Source organism: Pipistrellus kuhlii, unplaced genomic scaffold (genome assembly GCF_014108245.1).
Source record: "Pipistrellus kuhlii isolate mPipKuh1 unplaced genomic scaffold, mPipKuh1.p scaffold_m20_p_2, whole genome shotgun sequence".
NCBI classification, from domain to species: domain Eukaryota; kingdom Metazoa; phylum Chordata; class Mammalia; order Chiroptera; family Vespertilionidae; genus Pipistrellus; species Pipistrellus kuhlii.
Window position 1 is genome coordinate 177,552,047 of NW_023425515.1, and position 27,365 is coordinate 177,579,411.

Sequence of the window (27,365 nt, forward strand, 5' to 3'; positions counted from 1 at the left end):
ATTAGTGTCTGTCTTTAGGGTCCTGCCAGTTCTGCCCATCGGGGACTCTGGGATGAGGTCTGGGCTGGCCTGGAGGTTTTGATGCATCACAATCTCGTTCCATTCTGTAGAATATCTATTTTTAAAACATATTTTTATTGATTTCAGAGAGGAAGGGAGAGGAGAGAGAGAGCAAAACATCAATGATGAGAGAATCGTTGATCGGCTGCCTCCTGCACACCCCCTACTAGGGATCGAGCCCGCAACCTGGGCATGTGCCCTGACCGGGAATCGAACCATGATCTCCCGGTTTGTAGTTCGATGCTCAACCCCTGAGCCATGCCAGCCGGGCATCTGTAGAATATCTTGGGTCCCTTGGCTTCCTAGCTCCTACTTGATGTATCATCTTGACATTATCAATGCTATTTACTCCCTGATTTTTATGTATCTTCCTTTTCCTGCCCCCAGCCAGACCCAGCCTTTCTTTCCACCTCCTTCCTGAAACCCTACAGGCCGCTATTCTTCCCGTTAAGAGGATGAACCGAGGGGATTTGCCCAAGGGAGTCATCATCAATTTCTTCATCATCGCCATTATTGCTCCCATTTCTGGAATCCTGTGCTAAGCACTTTATAGGCATTACCTCATTTAACCAAATGAGCTTACATATGTAAGTGCTTGGCAAAATGCCTGGCGCATGTTAAACGACTGATAAAAGTTAGCTATTTTACTGTTTTTATCCTCCCTCCTGTTATTCCACATGATGGGAGAGATGTGCGTGTCCCCTTTCTCAGAGGAGGAGGTTGAGGCTCAGAGAGGCGAGGAGGTGTGCCCGCGAGTCAGTGACAGAACCAGGATGGAGCACCCTTCTGCCTGAGCAGAGAGCCACCCTCTCGGCCCTGTGCTCTCTGCAGTTCACATGTGAGCAGTGTGCACCCTCAGACACGTCTGTTCCCGGCTTCAAGCCTCCGCTTGCTCACCTGCAGAGTGGAAACGAGAGTATTTCAATAGGATCGTGCGCATGAGGGCAGCGTGAGCCTGCGAATGCTCGGCAATCCGTCACTGCTGCGGTTGCTCTTGTCTCAGCTCGTGTGACCTTGGACACATGCATTCACTCCTCTGGAGCGTTCTCTTCCTGCCAAAGAGACTTGTCCCTACCTCTCAGAGTCGTCAAAAGGGCTTAACCAGTGCCATCTGCATAATAGGTACTCAGAAAAAAAACAACAAAACAAAGCACAGCAGCTTCATTCTCTTCCCTTCTGGAACGCACTCTGCTTTCTGGAAGGTGGTGGGTGACGGGGAAATACGTAGCTTCCTGCTGAGCTGCGAGTAATGGTGTGAAACGTGGTCAACCTGATTGATGTGGCTATTAGCAGAGTGATGGGGAAGACTGGAGGGAGATGGCTCCTGCGCCCTGAAGCAGCTGCCACGGCAAGCTCGTGGCTTCCCGGGGAGCGCCTGGCTCTGCTCCAGGTGCTTCAGGTCCGTGAGCCACGCCTGGGAGTCAGGAGCATGAAACTGTGCCGGCCATGGACCCCTTCGGACAGCGGGGGGCGGGGGATCAGCTTCCTTTTGCAGGTGAACGGACTGAGGACAAACAGTTCCCAAGACCCTATGATGTTGGCAGAGCAGGGTGAAATGGAGAAGGGGGGACCTCAGTGGGACTGAGGATGGCCCTGGTTTGCTCCTTTGCAGGGTGTGTGGGTGATTATTTCAGATAAGCCCCCCCATAAATGGCAGCCACTCTAAAATCTGGCACAGAGCCCTATCCGGTTTGGCTAAGGGGATAGAGCGTTGGTCTGCGGACGAAGGGTCCCAGGTTCGATTCTGGTCAAGGGCATGTACCTTGGTTGTGGGTACATCCCCAGTGGGCCAGTCATTGCTGCCTTGCTTTGTGACGTCCAGAAAGCCCCTCTTACCCTCTCTGAGCCTCAGCCTCGCTCCTATAAAGCAGTCAGAACAACAGCTCCTACCCCGTGGCAGTTTGGGGCATTCCATGAGACAGTGCCCGAATGGCACAGTGCCCTGCCGAGGGGACGTGGTCCCGGTGGCCAGCTCTTATTTGCCTGAGGCTTGGACACCTCACTTCTGTCCCCTCTCTGCCTGCATTAGAGATGTAGTGGTCGGAGTCATGCCCATAAACGCTTCAAGTCTTAGTTTCCTTATCTGGAAAGTGTATTGTTCAGCAGAAATAACAGTAACAATAATAACCACCTTTTTGTTTGGTGTCTGCTGGTATACCTGTCTCTTGTTACTCTCTAGCTAATTCATGGCCACATGTACAGTAGAGACAGAATGAGGATTCAAACCCAGACCTGGGACTCCTAGCCTGTACCTTGCATGCCCATTGCTCCCCCTGTAAGCCTGTGGGACGCTGGATGTGGAAGGCGATGGGGAAATCTAAATCCTTCCTCGATGCATGCATTACTAGATACACGATATTCTGAGCTGCTTATTCAAATGCTCCACAAACCCCATCCCTGTCCCTATTTCTATTCATCCCAATGCTAGTGTTGGGTTTCAGGATACTATGATGGAGGTTGAGAAAAAGTTACCCAGGGAAGAATTGACCGGTATTGAACACTTATCAGCCTTCATAAGAACTGTATAAGGTAGATATTATTTTTTAATAAAGATTTTAAAATATATTTTTTATTGATTTTTTTTTTTTTTTACAGAGAGGAAGAGAGAGGGATAGAGAGTTAGAAACATGGATGAGAGAGCCGAAACCAGTTTGGCTCAGTGGATAGAGCGTCGGCTTGGGGACTGAAAGGTCCCGGGTTTGATTCCGGTCAAGGGCATGTATGTTGGTTGCGGGCACATTCCCGGTAGGGGGTGTGCAAGAGGCAGCTGGTCGATGTTTCTCTCTCATCGACGTTTCTAGCTCTCTATCTCTCTCCCTTCCTCCCTGAAAAAAATCAATAAAATATGTTAAAAAAGAAAGAAAAAAAAGAAACATGGATGAGAGAGAAACATTGATCAGCTGCCTCCTGCACACCCCCTACTGGAGATGTGCCCACAACCAAGGTACATGCCCTTGACCGGAATCGAACCCTTGCTTTGTGACGTCCTCGAACCTTTTAGTCCGCAGGCTGACGCTCTATCTACTGGGCCAAACCAGTTTCGGCAGGTAGATACTGTTGTTTTTTTTTGTGTTTTTTTTTTTTTTCTTTTCAGAATTTTATGATTTTATTAACACAAATACAATGTGTACACAATCTGTCTATTCATTTTCTTTGCTGCGCAGCCTGGCATTGGGATTGGTAACTCTGATGGCCATCTGGGCCGCTCTTTCCACATGGCTTTGTGGTTCTTGGAGGAGATGTTCTTGGAGGAGCAATCTCAGCACAGTAAGACTTATTGCACATCAGCAGCACTTCAAGCTCCTTGAAGTTATGGACCAGAAACTTCTGAAAGCCACTGGGCAGCATGTGTTTTGTTTTCTTGTTGCTCCCATAACCAATGTTGGGCATCAAGATCTGGCCCTAGAACCTTCTCCGCACCCTATTGTCAATGCCTCTGGGTTTCTGCCAGTTCCGCTTCATTTTGACATATCGGTCTGACTGGTGCCGGATGAACTTCTTGGTCCTCCTTTTGACAATCTTGGGTTTTACGAGGGGTCTGAGGGCAGCCGTGGTGCCGAGTAGGAGATGGCTGCCGCCTCCGTAGGCAGCGCCAGGGAAGAGCAGGTAGATAGTGTTTTTATACCCGTTCACTGATTGGCATACTGAGGCTCAAAAGAAAGAAGTGACTTGTTGCCAGGGAAACAAGATGCAGTCTGGGCTTCAGATGAGTGATCAGGGGAAAGGATGTGAAGACGGTTGTAAAATCTGAACCGAGCTCTGATCATTGACATCTCCTTCAGGGAGGGGTGGGTGCAGGCAGAGCAGGCTTAGACTAGAGATGTGTTTTCTCAAAGCTAGTTCCAGGCCACAGGAAGTGGAGCTGGCTTTGGTCCTGGGAATCCCAGTCCCAGGGCCCTTGGCCTCCCTCCTTGGTGAGGAAAGGGAGAGGGATGATGATTCGGAGACAGGAAGAGTCTCAGGTAGCAAACCAAGGCTCCCTGAGACATACTTCTGCCAGCAAACACTAGGGTGGCAGAAGGGCTGCATCTGAGGTTGCAGGTTTAATGGGTTTTCCTGGCCTCCTGACCCCTGCCTCTCAAACAGCTGGAGAGCCCTGGGTCAGGGAGGTTGGGAAGAGCTTGGGCTTTGGGGTCAGGCTGGGGTTTGAATTTTACCCCTACTTCTTTGTAGCTGGGTGACCTTGGGTAAGACACTTAACCTCTCTGAGCTTCCTCCTGCATTTCTCTAAATCAGGATAGTAATCATCTTGTTTAACTGTTATTGATTTGAGAAAGAGAGAGAAACATTGATTTGCTGTTCCACTTGTGTGTGCATTCATTGGTTGCTTCTTGCATGTGTCCTGACCGGAGATCAAACCCGCAACCTTGACATAACAGGACAACGCTCTAACCAGCTGAGCCACCTGCCAGGCAGGATAGTAATAACCCGCCCCAGAGAGTTGACAGAGGCTCCTCTGGGGTAAGATATGCTGAGTAGGAGCTCACAAAGGGTTCACACTGTTAAGTGCCCTGGAAATGAGAAAGCAGACTCTGTGAATCAATACTGAGGGGAAGGAGGTGGGACCTATCCCCTTTCAACCAGTAGAAGGACCAGGTTGGAGCAGAGGTTCTGCTGAATCTTGTAGCCGTGGCCTTGACTGTCCCTTGGTTTTCTCTTCTGTAATGTGGGGACTGTCATAAGGGTGGCCGAGATACTGCAGGGAGGGGGGGGGGCACAGAGTCCGGCCCTCGCTCAGAGGGAGTCAGAAAGGTTGACCCTCTGTGTCCCCTTCTGTCGAGGGAGAAGGTTGGACTCCAGCTCTGCGTCCTCCATGAGTCCGGCCTTTCCCAGATGGAGATCAGAGCTGCTGCCACAGCGGCCCACCTTGCTGCAGGCAGCATGACTGACAGGAGTGGCGGAGGGTGGGAGAGTGGGTATCAGGCCCTGGAGACAGGAGGAGATGCCTGCCTTTGATGGCCTGCTCCAGGCTTCACACCTGGTGTCAGATTGTCAGGGACTCAGGTGACATCATCTTTCCTCTTTCTGTTGGAACGAGGGTTTATACTGTCCCCATCCCCAATGCCCACATGGTATGTTTGGTTGTGAAATGAAGTCTCAGACCACATAGGTTCAGAGCAAGAGGACCTGACCCATCACCAATCCCTGGTCACCACTGGTGAACTTCCTGAACTCCAAAAAAACTAAGTATCTGTTGGGTCAGAGAATAAGAATTGCCACTCCTTAGCCCTGCCCGGAGTTGCATTCAGCAACTATTTCTGAAGACCCCACAAAGTGCTGGGCACAGTCCTACGTGCTGATTCACCTTCGGGTACGAACAAAGTGTGCCCTCAGCCCTGCCGGTGTGGGTCAGTGGTTGAACGTCAACCCATGAACCAGGAGGTCACAGTTCTCTTCCCGGAAGGGGCACATGTCTGGGCTTCAAGCTCCATCTCCAATAGGGGGCGTGCAGGAGGCAGCTGATCGATGATTCTCTCTCATCATTAATGTTTCTATCTATCTCTCTCCCTATCCCTTCCTCTCTGTGAAATCAATAAAAACATATCTTTTTTTTAAAATGCTTTCAGCTACAAGCCAGAATCCCACAATTCTTTTTTTTTTTTAAATATATTTTATTGATTTTTTACAGAGAGGAAGAGAGAGAGTGAGTTAGAAACATCGATCAGAGAGAAACATCAATTAGCTATCTCCTGCACATCCCCTGCTACATCCCCTGCTGGGGATGTACCTGCAACCAAGGTACATGCCTTTGGCTGGAATCGAAACTGGGACCTTTTAATCCGCAGGCCAATGCTCTATCCACTGAGCCAAACCGGTTAGGGCAAGAATCCCACAGTTCTCGTACTCGCTTGCTGTGCAACTTTGAGCTAGCCCTGCCTCTCTCTGAGCCTCCTTTTCTCCACTCTGCGACCCTGGGGATGGGGGAAAGAGTATTGTAGACGGACAATCGGGTGGTGAGTTCCCTGTCCCTGGCAGGGATTAGGAATTTATATGTAAGTTGGATGACCACTTGGATGCATAATGGAGCTAGTGATGACCCAGGTCCCCTGGAGCCACCAGATGTGTTCTGGGTCTGAGAGGACAATGGCAGTAGTACAGAATGGTAGCTAGTACGAATAATTAAAATTGTGAGCATTTTTTTTCTTTCTCTCTTCCCATCTGCCTTTGCCTTCCTTAAGCATGCTCCACCCCCTCCCAACCCAAATCTCAGAACCTGGCCCAGGAAACGGGGGACATGGGAGTCTGTATGCACTTTTCCCCTGAGACTATTCTGGGTACCACTTTCCCTAGAAGGGGAGACCGCCATGGGGTTTTCAGGGTAGGGATGATTCTTAAGCCTCCTCTTTTTAGAGGGGGGGTAAGTTCTGCAGCCCCAGCCGGAACCAGAGATGTGGGTTTTCAATTACACAATTAAATGCACAATTAGGCATAATTACCAGTGCTCAGAGCCCGAGACTGCTCATAATAGGCGTGTAATCTACTGCAGCCTCTGTTTATACTACTCAGCGCGCTCCCTAATGATGCCAGGATGCCTTCACACTGTACTGTTGCCATGGAGATGAGCCCGTCACCACCATGCAGGGCTGACAAATGGTGTTCCGGTCCGGGTCCCTGGATTGTTTCTGAGGCCTCTGCAGCCAGCCCAGGAGCGGAGGGGCCAGCCAGGTGGGCCAGGAAGGTGGGTCAGTCCTCCTTCCTGCCCTCTACACACCCTGCTGGTTTAAGCCAGCCTTGGAGCCCCCAGGGAGGACAGGAGAGGGGAGTTTCCACCGCACCCCCCGCCTCCTAGAGTCTTCAAGCCTTGAGTAGGATGGCCCCGGTGTGTAGAAGGTCTTTTTGTGGTCATCCGTGCAAGCTGAGGTTTGGACGGGGCCCTGCCTACAGCAGGTTCCTACAGAGGCCTGGGTCTGCCGTGGGCTGGCTCTGGGGGCTTGGACCAGTCCTCACACCTCTCTGGGGCTCTGTTTCCCCAGGTGTGAGATGAACCCGGGCTCCGCACACGGCATAGCCTAATAGAGATTGATGGAGCACTTACGCACACTGCCTGCTGTTGTAACGGTTTCACCCGTATTTAGTGACAGTTTTACAGGAGCAGAACCCGAGGCTGCAGGCAGTGCCAGTGCTGGGGTGCAAGCCTGGCCATCGGACTGCAGGCCCCCCTCCTAACCTAACATTCAGCCTTGCGCATGTCATCGCGTATCTCCTCCGCAGCAGCCCCCGAGGTGGGCCGCTGCTACCCCCACGTCCTAGGTGAGGGCTCGGAGGCTCAGAGAACCGAAGTCACTTGCCAAAAGTCACCCAGCAAGGCAGTGGCAGAGCAGGTTCTGGCGAATGCCAAAGCCGGGATTTCTGACTTTGGCTTCTTAGTGGAAGTCGGGAAGGGGTAAAAAAATTTCCTTCTTGCCGAAACCGGTTTGGCTCAGCGGTAGAGCGTCAGTCTGTGGACTGAAAGGTCCCGGGTTCGATTCCGGTCAGGGGCATGTACATTGGTTGCGGGCACATCCCCAGTGGGGGGGGGTGCAAGAGGCAGCTGGTAGATGTTTCTTTCTCACCATCGATGTTTCTAGCTCTCTATCTCTCTCCCTTCCTCTCTGTAAAATATCAATAAAATATATATTAAAAAAAAAAAAAAGCCGGGACCAGTTTGGCTCAGTGGATAGAGCGTCGGCCTGCGGACTGAAAGGTCCCGGGTTCGATTCCAGTCAAGGGCATGTACCTTGGTTGCGGGCACATCCCCGGTGGAGGGTGTGCAAGAGGCAGCTGGTAGATGTTTCTTTCTCATCATCGATGTTTCTAGCTCTCTGTCCCTCTCAATTCCTCTCTGTGTAAAATCAATTAAAAAAAATATTTCCTTCTAGCCCTAGCCGGTTTGACTCAGTGGATAGAGCGTTGGCCTGTGGATTGAAGGGGGTCCCAGGTTCGATTTCTGGCCAAGGGCACATGCCCAGGTTGTGGGCTCAATCCCCAGTAGGGGGCGTGCAGGAGGCAGCCAGTCAATGATTCTTTTTCATCAGTGATGTTTCTATCTCTCTATCCCTCTCTCTTCCTCTCTGAAGTCAATAAAGAAATACATATTTTAAAAAGAAAAAAAAAAGATTTCCTTCTACAAGCACATACCAAGGATCCCCATATCCCACTTGCCCGGGCCCCAGCAACTGAGGAAGCAGACCCAGCACTTTGCTTTGACCTTGAAGGAAATGTTGGCCTCATTCTAACTCCATAAACCCACCCTTACCTTGGTCATTAGAAATAGAGCCTGTTAAACTAATTTTTCCCCTACATTTTTCTGTCACTCGGCATGCTATTATAAACACCTACTATGTGCCAGCTCCTGGGGATGGGATAGACACAGTGGAGAAATAAGACTGGGCTACAGAGGGTTTGGGGTCAGATGGACTTGAGTTCAAATCCTACCACTTCCTAGTGATTTGGGTAAGCTGCCTGACCCATGCTTTGTTTCTTCATCTGTAAAGAAGTCACCACTCTGAACCTGGCAGCTAATACTGTTGACAGTATTAGCGATCACATCTATCTACCACTTGCCAAATGCTTCCTATATGCCAGGCACTTGGCTAAGGCCATTATGTGACCTGGGCGAACCTTTATAACCTTTATAGCCTGTCATTCCCATTTAACAGATGAAGCAACTGAGGCTCAAGAAGCTTCAGGGCCTTGGCCAGGGCCTCACAGCGGGTGGGCAGAGATCAACATCCAGAGCCCCTGCTCTTCCCCACCAGGCGTCCTGCCTGCACGGAGGTGTAGGTGTTCCCCCCGCCGCTTCCCTGGAGCCCCCCGCTGCCTGGCCGGTTCTTAGAGAAGGAGGCATCTGGGCGAAAGGGCAACCTGAGGGAGAGGGTGACAGTGCCTACCCGGCCCTGCTCAGGGTTCTGTCGAGCTGGGTGATTCCCATGGACATCCTGAAATCCGGGTTTTCTGAGAGGGGCTGTCAGACATTACCTTCGCCCCCACTCTCTACACCCCGGAAAACTAGGATTTGCCCGAGACCACAGTGCAATTCAGTGGCAGAGTTGGAGCTGGGACCCAAAGCCAGTTTAGGATATTCTTGTAACCTTCGTTTTAACTCCCAGCAGTCCTTCGGAGAGGGCTTGGGGGGCTGTGGTGTGTATGTTGTATATATAATTGATATTAGAGAGGAAGGGAGAGGGAGAGAGAGAAACATCAATGATGTGAGAGAATCATTGATTGGCTGTCTCCTGCACGCCCTCTACTGGGGATCGAGCCCGCAACCAGGCATGTGCCCTTGGCTGGAATCGAACCTGGGACCCTTCAGTCCCTAGGCCAACAAAGCTCTACCATTGAGCCAAACCAGCTAAGGGCTGTGTTGTTTCAATGTATGTATGCAGAACTGCACACAGCTCCCTGCCTAAGCATTTGTGGGGCAGACACTGGCCGTCGAGATTTGTGGATCAATAAACACCCCTCCCCGCTTTCTCCCTCTTCATTTATTCATGAACTCTGAACTCCTTGGCTCCAGAGAAACTGCCTGGAAGAAAGCAATTAGAGCATAATTAGAACCACTCCTATTATCAGCGTTCAGCGGGAGGGCAGGGGGGGCTGCTAGGGCTTGGGGGTGGCCCCGGGAGTTCCCTCCAGCTCCAACTCCAGCAGCTGCCTGCTCAGCTTCTGCTCACTCCATGGAGCTCAGCCTCCCGGAGTCCTGGGCACCGTCCGTCCACCTTCCGCAGGGATGAGGGACCTCACCCCCGGAGCCGTTTGGGCGCTTGAGGAGGCCAGGAAGGAGGGTTTCTCCTTGCAGACTGAGAGAGAGTGGATGATTTCCAAGTCCTTCCCATCTGAGCTGCCCAGGTGCTCCTTGGCAGGAAGCCTGCGCTGGGCATTGCAGGAAAACAGAGAAGCTCGCGGCTCTTGCTTTCTAGAAAACACCCCCGAGTCAGGCTGTAGTGAAGGAAGACTGCGCTAGGTAATGTAAGTTGCCTCGGGGGCCGGGGCAGACGAAATCAGACAGGCTCCATTCACGGCCTGGGGAGGAGGAGTAATGATGACAGTACCAGCAGTTCGTGTTCCTGGGATGTGTCTGACCCCACATCCACGGCTCTCCCCGCCAGACGTCCCACCAGCAGAGAGGTCACCAGGGGCCTGAGAGAGAGGGAGACAGAGACGCAGGGAGGTGTCGCGGGCTGTGTCTCATGTCAGATGTGAACCCCAGGAGTAGATTCTAAGATGATCTCTGATGTCCAGGTGAGGAAGCCAAGGCTCAGGAAGCGACAAAGCCTGCCCAGGATGACACAGGGCTGGTGCTGGACTCAAAGCCAGGCCTTTTGGACTCGAGAACCTTCATGCTTTGTGCTCTGCCAGGTCTGAGAGCTCAGCTTGCTCTCTTTTGAGCTTCCGTGTGGACCGGAGTGGTTCTGAGTTTCCCTGGTGGGCTGTTCAGTGTGGGCTCTTGTGTCCGTCTCCTGGGGGCAGGTCACACGCTGAATCCTCTTGTTCCTCTCTTTTCTCACTCTGTGCAGCTGAAGAGAGCGGCGGGGTGGGGGAAGCTCTGCCACCAGACAGGAAGGAGTCACTGGCCCCAAAACCAGCCCTGGCAGAGAAGGGGAAGGCCTGGCACACGAGAGTCTCAGGCCTCTTGAGAGAGGGTCACCATGGATACAGGAGCCCTTGCTGTCACCAAGGAGGCAGCCCCTCAGCCCTTCATTTGGGGGGAGCAAATCAGACACCTCCATTACTGCAGGCACCACACGGTTGGCATCTGTTCCCGTTTCCACGTGGACCCTCTCCCCAGATTGAGCTCTGTGAGGCTTGGTGCGGTGACTGAGCATCTGGACCTTGGGGCTTGGCCCTCAGAAGGCCCTCGGTGAATGTGTGATAGACTTGGATGAACCCCAGGAGCAGACAGAAAGCCTGGTGAGCAGACACAAAGCTTCGTGTACTCAGCCAATCCGATAGCCATTGCTGCTTACTCTGGGCCAGGCGCTGTACTAGGCGCTGGGGTTCCGCGGTGTGGGAGGCACAGCCCCTGCCGCTGTGGGCTCAGGTGCTCTCAGGTCGAGCTGGGTTTGGCCATTGCTGTCCAGGAGAAGATGCTGAAGGGTCTGGAGGTACAGAGAGGGCTTCTCAGAGACGCTGGTCAGCGTGGAGTCGAACAGTCTGCAAACAAAGCAGGAACCCTTGCGTGGATCTTATCGCATTGACTCCCCCCTGCAGCCTTCCCAGGCAGGAACTGCCATCCCTGCTTCACAGATGAGCAAATAGGACCTCAGAGGGGAATTCCCTGGGCCACAGTCACAGCAGGCATGTGGCAGAGCCAGAGTTCCAATGCCAAATCCCAAATCTCAAGCTCTCTTTCTATTTCCCCTTCCTCCCCTCCGTGCTGCCTCCGGAGCCTGAGACTCTGCTTTGGGAACGTGTCTCCAGTGAGAGTGACCAGTTTACTCTGACAGACCCCAGGCCCCCTGTCCAATCAGCCCCAAGCCCGTGTGGCTGGTGTGTGCACCCCCAGACCCAGGGACAGAAGCCGACTGTGTTGGGAAGAAGGGCAGGTGTGGATGTTGCCTACACGTGTGTCCGGACCTGTGTGTGCGGCCCAGAAGGAAGGCAGAGGTGGGAGTGCCGGCTGGAGCCAGAGGATGCTGCTGTCTTTTAGAGCTTTAAGGAGGCAGAGAAATTGAAATTCACAGCCTGGCTGTCCATTCCTTATTTAAGAGTGTGTTAGCTTGGTTTCTAACTTACTTAGACACTCAGGCCTCGGTCCTGAAGACCCCCACTGTTAGAGAGAAGGGTCTGGGCTTGGTGTGGGGGTGCAGGTGTCTGATTTGCTCCGGGCAATTCCAGCTGCTCCAGCCTGTCACTGCCTGTCTGCTCCCAGCGGCCCCAGGTGCCATCTGAGTAGGCTGCTGTCCGCAAGCTGCTGCTAGCTGTCATCCCCAAGATAGGCCACCAGGGACACGGGATTCCCCCAGCAAAGTGAGAGGCTTTCTGGGGCCCGTCCTGGGCATCATGCCGTGGTTGTCAGCCGTGACAGGCTGGGCTGGTGGGCCCCCTGAGGCCTGATGGGACAGGATGAGGGTAGGAGCGGGGGAGGGGGCATGGTTAATCCAGGCCTGCACCAGGTGACCCGGAGACATCCTGTTTCTGCTGCTCAGGAGTGTGAGCACAGCCAAGTCGCTCAGTCCCTCTGAGCTGAGGTTTTGCACCTGTAAAATGACTCTTAAGGCTGCTGAGCAAACTCCACGAGAGAATCCGTGAAAAGCACTCCGCGCAGCATCTGGCACTTGGCCAAGGCTTAGGACGCGGTAGCTGCTGTAATTACGGCTCGCAGGAATCCCCGTCCGGCTCCCGGAGGGCGGTGCCTGTGGGAGGCATGGCTGTGCTGAGTGGGAAGCTCCCGGGCAGAGGATCCTGGGCTTTGGGAGTTGGGAAGATCCCAGAGAACATCCTCCCAACCCTTTGTTTGAACAGACAGGTCCACAGAGGCCCAGGGAGGCAGTGGGGCATGCTGGGTCCTTTCCGATGCCTGGTATCAGGGTCCTCCATGGACTGTTCTAGGAAGCGGGCTGATGCCGTCGCTGGAATGGATCACACACAGTTGGGTGTGTGATTCCGGACAAAAATGCCCTGAACAGAAATGCTCCCCTGCTCCGTCCTGTCTGCAGCTGGGGCCGCTCCCCGTGGTCTCTGTGCCAAAGGGGCCCATCAGTCCAGGAGGTGCCACTCAGTAAGCCAGCATGCCACATACGTCCCCCGGAGATGGGGCTCCAACCCATCTCTGACACCTGGCGGCCTCAAGAAAGGGCCTCCCTCGCCCTCTCTGGGAGATGGGGACGCCACTCCCCCAGGAGGACTGTGCGTCTGCTCCTCATGGCCGCTGGCAAAGCCAGAAGCCCTGGTTCACACGCTGCCATCCGTGGGACCGGGGGCAGTTCTCCTCCTCACGCTTCAGTTTCCCATGTGGGAAGCCAGCATGATCGGTCTCTGCCTGGCATGCTTTCTGTGAGGATTAGATGAATCAAAGCCTGCTAAGCATGCGAGAGATACTTGGATGTAATAAGCGTTAGCTATTATCTTAGTGTCTTTCTGGGGATAAGATGAGACGCCACCTGAAAAGTGCTGCGCTCAGCAACTGCACATAGTAGGCACTTACAAGCCGTTTCTTTCTTTCCCTGGGAAGCCCAGGCCGGCAGGGGACAGGATGAGGGTAAGGAGGGCCGCCCTCCACTCTTTCTTCCACGGCACACCTCTCCCCGCATCAGGCTCTGGCCCAGGGCCCGGAAACAGGCGGCAGCTCCACTCCCTCTTCCCAGCTCCTCTGCCCTCCCTTCAGCCTCAGCCAGCCTGGGGCTGGGCTGGGAGGTGAGAAGAGAAGCCTCCTCCTCCTCCTCCTCCTCCTCCTCCTCCTCCTCCTCCTCCTCCTCCTCCTTTTTAATATATTTTTATTCATTTCAGTGAGGACAGGAGGAGAACGATAGAAACATCAACGATGAGAGAGAACCATTGATCGGCTGCCTCCCGCACACCCCCTCATGGGAATTAAGCCTGCAATCCAGGCCTGCGCCCCCGACCAGAACTGAACCCAGGATCCTTCGGTCCGCAGGCCAACGCTCTATCCTCTGAGCCAAACCAGCCAGGGCACTTCCACCCTTTTACTTCTCTGGCTCTCAGGCCTCCAGTGACCCCTCCCTTTCCCCTCCTTTGGGCTAGACCAGAGCAGAGCGCCTCCATGCCCCAGAACTGGTGGATTACCAGGAAAAGAAGGAGGGGACAGGATGGAGGGATGGCACTCCTTCCATTCGTTTATTCCTTTTGCCACAAACGGATCAGAGCGGGAGACCTGCCCAGATGCACAGACCTTTTCCATCCTGGAGAGCGAAGGGCAGGGTACCAGGCTGGCAGCGCCCCCTTCCCCTCTGTGAACCTCAGTGTCTTTATCTGTCCAGTGGGGCGATAATCCCACATTTCGGTGGTGACACAATCACAGACGGAGCTGGGAAGGCCTGTTTGGATACCGGTAGCTGCTGTGGTTCTCTGCTGGGAGGAGAAGCGGGAGGCTGGGATGGGAGCCAAGGCTGGGACGGTAATAGAAGGGGAATCCGGAAGCCCCTGGCGGGGAGGGGGGCTCCTGCAGCCCACCACTGTTGCTAGGCAGACTTCCCCTCTTGCCTTCAGTCTGGCAGGAAGTCAGAAGGGGTTGCTGTTGCCATAGCAGTGAGGCTGGTTTTCATCAGTATTTCCTTCCCTGGAGTTTCAGTACAGGAGGTATCGCTAAAAAGTCAGGGAAGTGGATGTTTTCCTCTCTATCAGGTCACATCCAGAGGGGCTCAGTCCAGTCGTGGCTGGCGTTGCTGAGTGGTTAGAGCACCCACCTGAGCCCCAAAGGATTGTGGGTTCAATCCCTGGTCCTAGTGGGGGCCTATGTAGAAGTCAACCAATCAACGTATCTCTCTCATATCAATGTCTGTCTGTCTGTCTCTCCCCCCCCTTCCCTCCCTTCCTTCCACTCTCTCTAAAAAAAAAAAAAATCAATGGGAAAAATATCCTCAGGTGAGGATTAACAAACAAACAAACAAAGGGAGAGGCTTAGCCCAGAGAAATGTCCTCCAACTCTTCTCCAGATGTTGGCAGGGAGCACTTGACCTGATACCTCCAGCGATGTTTGACCCGAGGTGCTCAGAGGGCTTGGTGCCCCTCAGCCGCTGGCCCTGCCCCTCTGGCCTCTGGCCCTGGCACACAGAAGCCCTTCCAGCCTTCCCTCTGTTGCCCTGCTCCCTCTCATCTCCTCTGTCCGAGCCACAGGGATCTTTTCTGGGTCCTTCTCACCAAACTCCCTCCTTCCACAGGAACCTCCCTCCTCCGCCTTCTTTCCTTGTCAACCCCTCTTCCTTCAGATCACATCCTCCAGAAAGTCTTCCTCGACTACTTCCATCATAGCTCTCATTCTGGGTACCCCTCCTTCAGAGGGCTGTGTGTGTGTGTGTGTGTGTGTGTGTGTGTGTGTGTGGGGACACACGGGTGTTTGAGTTTCTCTCCCCCCACTCCCCACTGAATATAAGCTCCATGAGGACAAGAGCTGTGTCTGGGTTTTCTCCTCCTCCTCCTCCTCCTCCTCCTCCTCCTCCTCCTCCTCCTCCTCCTCCTTTCTTCTCCTTTATTGAGGTGTGATTCACATACCATTAAATTTACCATTTCAAAGTGTAAAAGCCAGTGATTTCTAGTATGTTCACAGAGTACCGGTGTGTGCAACATTCACCACTATCTGACTTCACAACATTCTCATCTCTCAAAAAAACACCACAACCTCATCCACTAGCACAGCGTTTTGCCTGGTGTGCCGTAGGTGCAGACAAGACAAGAATTTTATAATTTTTCACTATTTTGTTTACTTAATATTTCATAATAAAGTAATTATAAAATACTTTCTTTGTGTTTATTTGATTCCTATTCAAGAGAATTACTTTATATATAGTCAATATAGGCACAGAGTTAAATTTTTTAACATTTTCTAATGGTGGTGTGCCTCGTGATTTTTTTCATGAAACAAGTGTGCCTTTGCCCAAAAAAGGTTGAAAAACACTGCACTAGCAGTCACTCCCCATTTTCCCTCCGGCCAGCCCTTGGCTACCACTAATCTTCTTTCTGACTCTGGAGTTGCCTGTTCCTGACATTTTATATAGATGGAATTATACGGTGTGTGATCCTTTGTGACTAGCTGCTTTCACTGAGCATAATGTGTTCAAGATTCATCCTTGTTGGCCATGTATCGGGACTATTTTGGCTCTTATGGGTCTCTTGCATTTCTATACGAATTTTAGGACCAACTTATCCATTTCTTGGGGGGGAGGAGAGAAAGGTAGTTGGAATTTCAACAGAGATTGTACTGAATCTATGAGATCAATTTGAGTATATTGCCATCTTACCAACATTAAGTTTTCCAACCCATGGACACTGGATTCCTATTTATTTATTTAAATTTTTAACAGTATTTTATAGCTTTCAGTGTATGAATCTTTCACCTTCTTAGTTGGTTAAATTTATCCTAAGTGCTTTATTCTTTTTGCTGCTATTGTAAATGGAATTTTCTTAATTCAATTTTGGATTGTTCATTGCTAGTGTATAGAAATACAACTGATTTTTGTATATTGATATTGGATCTTGCAACATTGCTGATCTAACTTAGTAGCCCTAAGTTTTGCTTTTGTTTTTAAATTGATTTCAAAGAGGAAGGAAGCCGAGACCGGTTTGGCTCAGTGAATAGAGTGTCGGTCTGCGGACTGAAAGGTCCCGAGTTCGATTCTGGTCAAGGGCATGTACCTTGGTTGCGGGCACATCCCCAGTGAGGGGGTGTGCTGGAGGCAGCTGATCGACGATTCTTTCTCATCGATACTTCTAACTCTCTATCCCTCTCTCTCTCCCTCTCTGTAAAAAATCAATAAAATATATTTTTAAAAAAACAAAAACAAAGAGGAAGGAAGAGAGAGAAAGAAAGAAATATCAGTGATGAGAAAGAATCATTGATTGGCTGCCTCCTGCACGCTCCCCCACTAAGGATCGAGCCACAACCCGGACATGTTTTGGCCAGAATCGAACCCGGGACTCTTCAGCCTGCGGGCTGACACTCTATCCACTGAGCCAAACCAGCTAGGGCTGTTTCTTCCATTCCAATCCAGGTGCCTTGGAGTGATTTCTTTTTCTTGCCTAATGGGCTAGCCAGAATCTCCAGTGCAATGGTGAATAGAAGTGAGGAGAGCGGACATTCTTGCCTTGTGCCTGAACTGAGGGGGAACGCTTTCAGACTCCCACCTTTAAGCATGATGTTTGCTGTGGGTTTTCATACACGCCCTTAACCGATGGAAAAAGTTCCCTTTTGTTCCAATTTTGTTGAGTGTTTTTATCCTGAAAGGAAGGGGCTGTGTGTGTTTTTTGCTCGCCACTGTATCTTCAGCGTCTGGTATTGTGACTGACAGTCAGTAAATGAGGTGAGAATGAAGGCCTAATGAAGGCGGAGAGAGCCAGTCCTCTCACAGCTCCTCCTGCAGCGACTCCAGCTGTCCATGGCCCTGACCTCAGGCTCGGATCCTTCCTCCTCACCCACCCTCTCCGCCTTCCCCTGGCCTTCACCCACAGACTTCCGTTCTGGTATAAATTATCCCCATTTCAGAGGAGAAAACAGCCTCGGCCATGCCGAGCGGCTTACGAGGCGAGTGGCCTGTAAGTGGCGGAGACAGGATTTATACCCAGTCTGATGGCATCTCAGGTCGCAGTCCCTGTACCTGCCAGGCTGGGACGAGGAGGACATTAAGCCGCAGGATACAGATACCGTGCGTCCGTGCAGAGCCGTGATTCTATCCTGATTTCCGGGGAAGTGAACTAAAGAGGAGGCTCTGTTGCTGGAACCGGTTTGGCTCAGTGGATAGAGCACCGGTCTGCGGACTGAAAGGTCCCAGGTTCAGTTCCGGTCAAGGGCATGTGCATTGGTTGCAGGCACATCCCCAGTGGGAGGCGTGCAGGAGGCAGCTGGTCGATGTTTCTCTCTCATCGATGTTTCTAGCTCTCTATCCCCCTCTCTTCCTCTCTGTAGAAAATCAATAAAATATATATTTTTAAAAAAATAAAGAGGAGGCTCTGTTTAGAAGAGAATGCTGGATGCATATTCTTTTTTTTTAAAATATATTTTATTGATTTTTTTATAGAGAGGAAGGGAGAGAGATAGAGAGCCAGAAACATCGAAGAGAGAGCAACATCGACCAGCTGCCTCCTATACACCCCCTACTGGGGATGTGCCCGCAACCAATGTACATGCCCTTGACTGGAATCGAACCTGGGACCTTTCAGTCCACAGACCAACGCTCTACCACTGAGCCAAACCGGTTTCAGCTGGATGCATATTCTTTTAAGATAAAACAGATTCACAGAAGAGTCCTCTCTTGCAGCTGTTGGAGATGCTTAGGTGGGAAGGAGGTGGAGCGTGAATATTACTGTGCTGCTATTTTTAAAAAATATGTTTTTAAAAAATTGGTTTCAGCCGAACCTGTTTGGCTCAGTGAATAGAGCATCAGCCTGCGCACTGAAGGGTCCCAGATTCGATTCCAGTCAAGGGCACATCCCCAGTAGGAGGTGTGCAGGAGGCCGCTGATCAATGTTTCTCTCTCATCGATGTTTCTAACTCTCTATCCCTCTCCTTTCCTCTCTGTAAAAAAAAAAAAAAAAAAAAAAAAAAAAAAAAAATAAAAAATATATTTTTAAAAATGATTTCAGAGAGAGGAAGATAGAAACATCAATGATGAGAGGTCATCAATTGGCTGACTCCTGCACGCCCCCTACTGGGGAGTGAGGCCACACCCTGGGCATGTGCCCTGACCAGGAATTGAACCATGACCTCCTGGTTCATAGGTGGACGCCCAACCACTGAGCCACACCAGTCAGGCAAGTGTGCTACTCTTGACCCAGTTGGAACAGGACGTGGGAGCCCTGGGGGACTCCCCTGTGAGGGGAGAGTTTGATGGCTCCTTGATCTCATTTATCCTGTTGGATCCACCCTTAGCCCAAGAAGCCAGAGGGTAGGGATTACAATTCCCATTTTATAGATGAGGACATGGAGGCCCTGAAGGGGTCATGTGATTTGCCCAATGTCTTAGCAACGTAATTCTGAGACAGGCTGTCCCAGACCCACCCCAGAGCCCGGTCAGAAAAGCCAGAGGCGGGAGGAGGCACGGGAAGGCAGGCGTGTTTGGTGCGGCAGCATCTCGTCTGGTGTCTGTTGGCGTGCCTCTGCTGCAGGCGAGAAGCGGTGGCCACTATCAGAGCTGGCCTGCCATGCGGGAGCCCAGGTCAGCTTCGAGGGCGCTTCCTGAGGGAGCCCTGGGGCCCAGCCAACTGAGCCCCGACATAGAGGTTCCCACGGAGCTGTGAGGCGGGCAGGCCTCCTGCTGGAGGAGACGGCAGAAGGGCTGCAGGGAGGTCTCTGTTTTGTCTCATTAGCAAGGAAGAAAGGCCTCAGAGAAAAATGAAAGGAACTTTCCCCAAAGGAAGGCAGCGGGAACGAGAAAGCTCATTGGAGGCCGAGCGAGGTCAGAGCACAAGCCTCCGGAGGCCCGGGGCGGAGAGGGGCACGGGGCCCCGGGAGGATTGCACTCAGACCTGATGAAAGGATGGCATTTGTCAGGCGCCCCGCCTGAGCCAAGTGCCATGGTTTGCATCCTTTAAGGTCCACTCTGAAAGGCGGGTTTTAATCTCTTCCTTGTTAGCGTGGAGGAAATGGGCTTAGGGCGTGTCAGATGCTGGCTGGAGGTCCCGTGGCTGGTCCATGATGGGTCTGGACAGAACACAGCTCAGCATCATCAGTGTCACCAGCAGATGCGTTGGGAGGGCCGCCAGTTTCAGCAGAAGGGAGTCAGGCCTCGGTGGGTGGGGGCACTGCGGGGGCCCAGCAGCCATTTGTGAAGCCGAAGAGCTCATGGGGAAGGCGGGGTGGTGGTGGGCAGGCTTCGGAGCCCACAGGTCTGCGTTTGGATCCTGCCCCTGCCACGGCCCTGCTCTGTGACCTGGAGTCCATTTCTTTGCTCCGTGGGCTCTGTTTCCACACATGGATGACACCTCTCAAACGCTGAAAGGAATGGCCCTGGCTGGGTGGCTCAGTTGGTTGGAGTGTCCTCCCGTGCACCCAAGGCTGTGAGTTTGATTCCCAGTCCGGGCACATACAGGAGGCAACAGATCCATGTTGCTCTCTCTCACATCAATGTTTCTCTCTCTCTCCCTCCTCTCTCTCTCTAAAAAACAAACAAAACAAAGCCGTATCCTCAGTGAGGACTAAGGGGTGGGGCGGGGGAAGAGTTTAGAGGAATGAATGAAGTGGACATAAGGCAGCCTGTACAGACAGGCTCAGTGCCAGTCCCCAAAGGGAAGACCTTGTTCCCTAGACACTTCATGGTCTGTGCCCCCAGCACGGGGGACTAGTGGGGGTGCCATGAATGCTTGACAGGTGAATAAGGAGAGGAAGGGCGGACCAAGAGGCCAGGTGGAGGGAGCCCTGCCTGGGCTCAAAGAGGCCTGCACACCAGGACAGCTGTGGTCTCTTCTCCAGAACGTGAGTCCTCTGAGAGGTCTGGGGCCCGGATCTTCCCTGTGGGGAGCCTCATCACAGCTGACATGGCTCTTTCCCCATGGCTTCAGGCCAGGCGGTACTCCGGGCGTTTTACACGTATCCCCTCATTTAGGCTTCACAACTACCGTATGAGGTAGGTACCGTTATCGTTACCCCCATTCTATCGGTGAAGAAGTTAAAGCACAGAGAGGGTGAGTGACTTGCTGAAGGGTACACAGCGAATGCGTGGAAGGCAGCATGCGAGCCCAGATGGTCTGACTCCGAGGCCATACTTTTAACCACCACAGTGCACAGTGTCTCAGGGAACAAGCAGCAAGAATCTGACCTTACTACGAAGCCAAGGACTTCGTAATTATCCTAATAATGTGGGCATCGCACTTTATAGTTTAAAAAGCACATTAGAGCATATAAATGGCTTTCATGGTTATGATCTTATGTGATCTCTAATTTCTCTGTGAAGACAGGGCATTATTGTCCCATTGTTGCCAGTAAGAAATTAAAACCCAGAAGGGAATGTGACTTGTTCAAGGAAGGGTAATTTACTGAGCTCTTACTATAAGCAAAGCCCTTTACTGTCGCTGCCTCGCTGAATCCTCACACCCCTTAGGTGTTTGTAATAATATTCCCATTTTATAGGTGAGGAAACTGACTCTCCCAGATCCCAAAGCTTGTAAGTGAGTGCTGGGAATCCATCCCCAGTCTACCTGACTCCCAGAGCCTAGGATTTAAAAAAAATTAAAAAAAAAAAAAAAAATATATATATATATATATATATATATATATATATATATATATATATTATTGATTTTTTACAGAGAATAAGGGAGAAAGATAGTTAGAAACATCAATGAGAGAGAAACATGGATCAGCTGCCTCCTGCACATCTCCTACTGGGGATGTGCCCATGGCCAAGGTACATGCCCTTGACTGGGATCGAACCTGGGACCCTTCAGTCCATTGAGCCAAACCAGTTAGGTGTGAGCCTGAGATTTTATCTGCTGGGCAGATGTTAACACCCAACTGTTTTTGTCTACCTCATGCTTTTTCCCACCCCAGCTCCATCCTTATAGCCACTCGTGAAACTTTCAGTGTCTCCTTATTAATTCTCTCTGCCTAAGTGCCTGCTCCATCTAGGTGCTTTCTGCCGTGAGATTTTTGGCTTAATTATATGATGTCATTCATGGTATTTAATGGGGGGATCTGATTCATCATCTTTGTATTTATACAAATGTCCATTTGTCTGTGGCCGGCCTCTCCTGGGAGAGCCTGGCTTTGCTGGTTTTCTCTGCCTGGATTGCCTTCTCCTCCATCCCCTTCTGGAATGTTCCTTTTGGAGGGCGCTTTCTTCCCAAGCCTTCACTGCACCCTCCAGAGCCAGCTTCCAATCCACTTTCTGCCAGAGCCCAGAAATTAGTGGGGGGAAGGGCCTGGTAGGAGGAGGGTGGCACAGTAGCCCCAGATCCAAGGTGCAGGCTCTGCTGGGCTCCTGCTGGCTTCTGGGCCTGTAAGAGGCTGGGTCTGCCGCAGGCAGAAAGCAAGGAGCTCCAGGAGTGGAGACTGGGGGTGATTGGGGCCAGGGCAGGGCCTGGGCTTGGGAATGGTGGAGAAGATCCCTCAGTCCTCTCGACACCTAGGTGAAGTAGGCACCCTGTCCCCATTCTACAGAGGGGGAGACTGAGTCACAGAGAGTCACTGGCCCTGTCCTGCCCTGCCCACACCACCGCCCACTGTGCTGCCTGTGGGTCTGGACCAGATGGCACATGAGATAAGCCCTAGGAGATGGAGGGACGCTTTGATTCTTTTTAGACTGACCTTGGTATCACCCTGGGCTGCTAGGCCTAGGGTTTATGCAAATTAATGTAGATGTATGCTAATGAGACCACTACCAATCCCCTCTTTCTAATGGAGCTGCCAATTCTGAGGTGCATTGGGATAGATCTGCCCAGAAGGGGCCTGAGGAGCGCCCCTCGCTGGGGATGGGTCAGCAGTCACTGGAGTGGGGTTGCCATGGAAACTGAGGCCAAGCCCCAGTGGCTACCTTCTGACAGAACCAGGGCTGGTTAGATCAGCCCTCGGAGACAGTCCTGGCCTCCCTAACAGCTCCAAGCGGGTCTCCCAGGGCTAATTACCTGGAAGGTGATGGCCAGCTGCTCCCTGCTCCCGGGGCTCCACTGAGGCAGAGGGTTGGGCCCTGGCGGGAGGGTGTGAGGAAGACAGATGGCGATGTGGGGGCTCGAGGGAATGGGGAGCTGTCCTGAGGAAGAGGGAGCAGGACTGTAAAGGGTGGAATTCCCAAATACCACTTCATGCGCACAGGCTCAGGGAGCCATGCGGTAGGGAAGAGCGAGGGTGTGGCCCACACTGATGGTTGGAGCCTCAGTGCTTCCTTGGGCAGGCCCTGCACTGCTCTGGGCCTGGTCCGTCCACGGGGGTAGGACTAAGAGATGTGATGTGCGTACAAGGGGTTATATACAGCAGGTGCTCAATACATGATTCTACAATTCTAAGACCCATGGAGAGAAGAAATTTTGTTTTGTTTAATAGTGAAAAAGAATTTTCCCTCTTCTTGCCCCTCTGTGCTTCCCTGCTGTGTGGGCTGGGGCCTGCGTCCTGGTGTCCGCCCTGAGGCAGGACTGTCAGCCCTGAGGACAGGAGTGGGGCTGTCTCTGTTCACTGGGACTTCTCTGAACTTAGCACACAAAAGACACTTGAGAACTGTTTGTAGAATGAATGAACGAACAGATGGTACTAATGGGAGGTAATAATTGTGAACTTACATCACTGCCCCCGGGAGACTTAGGAGAGGCCCTTGACCCAAGCAGGCTCTGCCCCACCTCTGCTCTGCCCCCTTCCTAAGCCCCTGACTCTGGAGAGATGGCTGCTGGGTGGGAAGAGCAGTGTGTACAGAGACAAAGACTCAGATCGTGGCTCTGCCACTTCCTGTCTGAGTGATTTCAGGTGACCGCTCTGTGAAAAGGGAACCTTCATACAGAGGCAGCTCCACTAGGGCTGAGGGGAGAAGGCAGAGGAACTCTTGGCTGGCCGAACCTACCGTAGAAGAGGGCAGTGATGGGTCCCAGTCTGGTGGGGCGGGGAAAGCAGGGCTGTGATGGCTCAGGCAGAACGTGGGGCCAGGCTGTACCAGGGCCAGCAGAACCAGCTCCTGGGGGAAAGGGCCTTTGGGATCTCAGCAGAGGCCACAGGACCCCAAGGCCGGTCCCCCGCAGGCAGGCAGGCAGGCAGCGGCCCCCGTGGCACCGGAGAACCCTGAGGCCCAGGAGACCTCTCAGGGCCCCGCACACATTCACATCAGAGGAAGAGACCTCCCAGGGCCCCGCACACATTCACATCAGAGGAGGAGACCTCCCAGGGCCCGCACACATTCACATAAGAGGAGGAGACCTCAGATCCGCTGAGCCGCTCTGGCCCTGTTTTTACAGGGGCTGAGCGGTGAATCAACATTTAAAAACATTTCCCCCCCCAAAAAAAATAGAACTGTTGTCAAAAAGAACTTCAGAAATACAGAAGCGTGTATGTTTAAAAGTAAAAGTCTCCCCATCGCCCCACTCCCACTCCCTGGAGAGAACTTCTCATGATCATCTATTGTGTTTCCATGGCTCTTGACTGTGCATTTACAGTCGCACACATTTCGTGTGTCTCTCTCTCTTTTCTTTCTTTTTTTTTTTTTTACACAAATGGAATCATATTGTTCTGCAGCTTGTTTTATTTCACTTAACGGTTATTGCCTTGGCCATTTTCCAGCAGGTTCCAGGCTGGGACCGAGAGAAGCAGAAGGGCTGCGGGAGCCCTGGAAAACAATCGTGTGTGTGTGTGTGTGTGTGTGTGTGTTGGGGGACAGGAAGGAGCCCCAGGGTGTGTGTGTGTGTGTGTGTGTGTGTGTGTGTGTGTTGGGGGACAGGAAGGAGCCCCAGGGTGTGTGTGTGTGTGTGTGTGTGTGTATGTATGTGTGTGTGTGTGTGTGTTGGGGGACAGGAAGGAGCCCCAGGGTAGATGGGAATCCTGGCAGAGAAGCCCCATCATCAGCTCCCAGGGCTCGGTGACAGCTGTCTCTAGACTTGCACTCTCGGAAGCAGGAGCCACACCAACTTGTCCACAAACCCTGCCCAGGGCCTGGCACATAGTAGGTGCTCAAGAAACATTTGTACAATGAATTGCGTCCCTGCCAAGCCCGTCTGTCTTGTCCTGGCAAAGACTGCCTGGTCTCCATGACTGTACTCCTTTCTGTCTCTCGTTGGGTGTGTATTTCAGCTCATGCTCAGATGGCATTGACCCCAAATGGCCCCAGGAGATGGGGCAGAGCTCAGGGAGAGGGAGAAGACCCTCCCCCTCGACAGGTCCAGTCCCTTTCTGTCCCTTTCTGCTGTCAGTTTGCTCACCTCCCTAATGAGGGGGCTGGACCGGCAGATCTCCAGGGGTCCTCCCAGCTCTGCTGTCCGTGGTTTCAATCCCACTCCCTCATTTCACGGATGAGGGGCTGAGTCGGGTTTAATTTCGTCAGCTGCCTCAGAAATCCACTGGGAAAAGGGGGGGCTTGAGTTTGGGGATGCAGAGAGGGCTGCTGCCATATACACCAACTGTGTGCCAGCCCTGAGCTGAGAGCTTTCCGTAAAGCGCGCTGCCTGAATCCGTGGGTCACTTTCCTGGGCTCAGAGAGGGTGAGTGACTCGCCCAGGGTCACACCAGCACTGAGCTGGGGGTGGATCTCGGCTCTGCCTGATCCCAAATGGGGAACTCTTCTCAGCTTGGCCCTCCGTGAACCCAAGTCAATAAAAGAGAGAGTATCTGGCTGGACCAAGCCATCCTCGGAACACTTCAGGGGCCTCTCCCTCATCATTCCTCAGACAGCCTGACTTCTGTGTCTGAGCCCCAGGGCGACATGCCTGGGATTTGGGCCAGGAAAGTAGTTGACTTGCAGAATTGGCTGGCGAGGGCTTGGGTACAAGAGACTTCTGGTGGGTTTTGGCCCTAAGCCCAACCCCCTCCCTGCCCTCTCCCCCTAGCCAGCTTCCTGGGGGTGGGTTGAGCCCATCTCCATTATTCATTCCTTGCCCCCAACTCCCACCCCCCACCTGGTGTTAAACTCCTGGGGTTGGCGTCTAGACAGACCAGAGCATCCTACTGAGAACAGAAGCAGCCCTGACTGGGGCTGAAGGTTCCCATGGCAACTGCATCCCCTCAGCTGGCAGCTACCCGATAAATAAATAATTAGGGTGGGGGTGGGGAGCTAAGGGCGGGGGGGGGGGGGCAGCAGGGGAGCCTCTCGGAGGTTTCACTCAGGAAAGGGGTGGGTTAGAAGTGGGGCGTGGCGGGGGAGGAAGGAAAGGGGGGCGGCATTGCAAAGGCCAGGTGAGAGCAGACCCTGGAGGGAGAGAGGTGACCTGCCGTGTAAGAGATTCAGCAGGTCAGAGAGCCAGACCTGGACAGGCCGGCATGGAGGGGAGGGAGGGAAGGGAGACCTAAAGTTCAGCTTTCTAGCTCCTGCAGGTGGACACGTCATGGGGCCCCACATCACTGGAAACAGGCCAGGTTTGGGCGTGTTAAGTTCACGATGAGCCATCCAGTGGGTAGCTGGTTTCTAAAAAGGCTGGAAGCGCCGAAACCGGTTTGGCTCAGTGGATAGAGCGTCGTTCTTTGGACTCAAGAGTCCCGGGTTCAGTTCCGGTCAAGGGCATGTACCTTGGTTACGGGCACATCCCCAGTGGCGGGTGTGCAGGAGGCAGCTGATGGGTGTTTCTCTCTCATCAATGTTTCTAGCTCTCTATCCCTCTCCCTTCTTCTCTATAAAAAATCAATAAAATATATTTAAAAAAAAGAATAAAGGGGCTGGAAGCTGAAACAGGAGCAGGTAGATGCTGAAGCTTGAGTAGGCAAGCTGGGACAAGTGGAGTATGAAAAGGGATCAGCTATAGCCTGAGGTTCTTTGCTATTTAGGGGTCTGAGTGCAAGGGAGGGTGAGCTGCCCTGGACTCGGGAGGGGCCAGGAAGGGCGGAGAGAGGCAGAACCGTTGCCTGGCTCTGCCACAACCAGTTGTGTGACCTTAGGCAAGTCACTTCCTCTCTCTGAGCCTCGCCTCTTTCTCCAAAAACGACACAGTGGCCTCCCTTCTGCCTTTCTGCCAAGGAGTATCAAGGGAGAGATGAACTTGGAACGCTCTTTACCATCTGCAGAGCCCTGGGAGGGGCGTCACCAACAAGAGGCAGGCGGGTGCCAGGTGGGTGGGTGGGTGCCAGGGGTGAGCCTGCAGCTTGCTGGGTCTCTGCCCAGCCCTGCCATCTGTGTGGTGGCATCAGGTCCACCTTCTCCTCCTCCCCGCCAGGAAAAGAGCTCCTGGGATCTTTTCACTTTAGCAGAATCTTCCCTCTCCCTGCCAAGCCAGACCCTCCAATCTCCCTTCCTTCTGTCTTAGGACTCTTGGCTGCAAGTGACAGAAATCACAGGTACAAGGAGGGACGGTTAGTTTCAGGCCTGTCTGGATCCCCAGACCTAAAATGATGTCACCAGGGACACTGTTCCTGCCTGTTCATCGTCCTTCCTCACTCTCTGTTCCTTAGCTTTGGTGACTCTCGGGAGAAGGCACACAGTGAGTGCCCCCTCCCCCCTGAAGAGATCACTGTGGATTACTTGGTTAGGCATAGGTCACAAGCCCGCTGTGGGAGTTAGAAGTGGAATCAGCCCCACCCGGCCACACGAACTGAGTGTCTGGGCGGCAGCTTCCAAAACCAGAAGAAGGAATATTGGTCAGTCAATACGTGGCACCTTTATTCCTGATTTTATCAGCTGAAAGACTGAACGAGGGGCTGCTGGGAAGGGAGTGTTGATTGTGTCCTGCATCAGCTAGCTTTTGCTGTGTAACAAATCACCCCGAGATGTAGTCGTTTAAAAAAAGAACCATTTTATTCAGCGCATGATTCTGAGGGTCAGCTGGGGGATTGTTCTGATCTGGGCTGTGTGGCTGTGGTCAGCCGGTGGGTTGGCCAGCATCTGAATGAGCTGGTGTGGCCTCACTCTGATGGCTGGCTGGCTGGCTGGCAGCTGGGGTGCCTGTCATTCAGCAGGTCAGCATGGGCTCTTCCACAAGGTGTTCTCTGTGTTACAAGTGTAGCCAGGGAGCAAGCTCCAGTGCACAAGCATTTTTCAAGCCTTCACTTGCTTCACATTTGCTTAACTCCCATTGGGCAAAGCAAGTCACATGACCAAGTGCAG

General features: G+C 52.6%; 1 protein-coding gene and 1 pseudogene across 2 annotated transcripts in view; one reads left to right on the forward strand and one right to left on the reverse strand.

The window, feature by feature from the left end:
* The window catches only part of NKAIN1 (sodium/potassium transporting ATPase interacting 1), a 39,664-nt gene that overhangs the window by 4,217 nt on the left and 8,082 nt on the right, over window positions 1-27,365 (forward strand). The window contains exon 2 of one of the 2 annotated variants that reach the window (XM_036446761.2): window positions 6,568-6,739. The exons of the other annotated variant lie outside the window; for it this stretch is intronic. Within the exon in view, the coding sequence (XP_036302654.1) occupies window positions 6,590-6,739 (150 nt within the window). The 5' untranslated portion in view covers window positions 6,568-6,589. The remainder of the gene's footprint in view (window positions 1-6,567; window positions 6,740-27,365) is intronic. 2 annotated transcript variants of the gene reach the window in all.
* LOC118724832 lies at window positions 3,152-6,367 on the reverse strand (annotated as a pseudogene).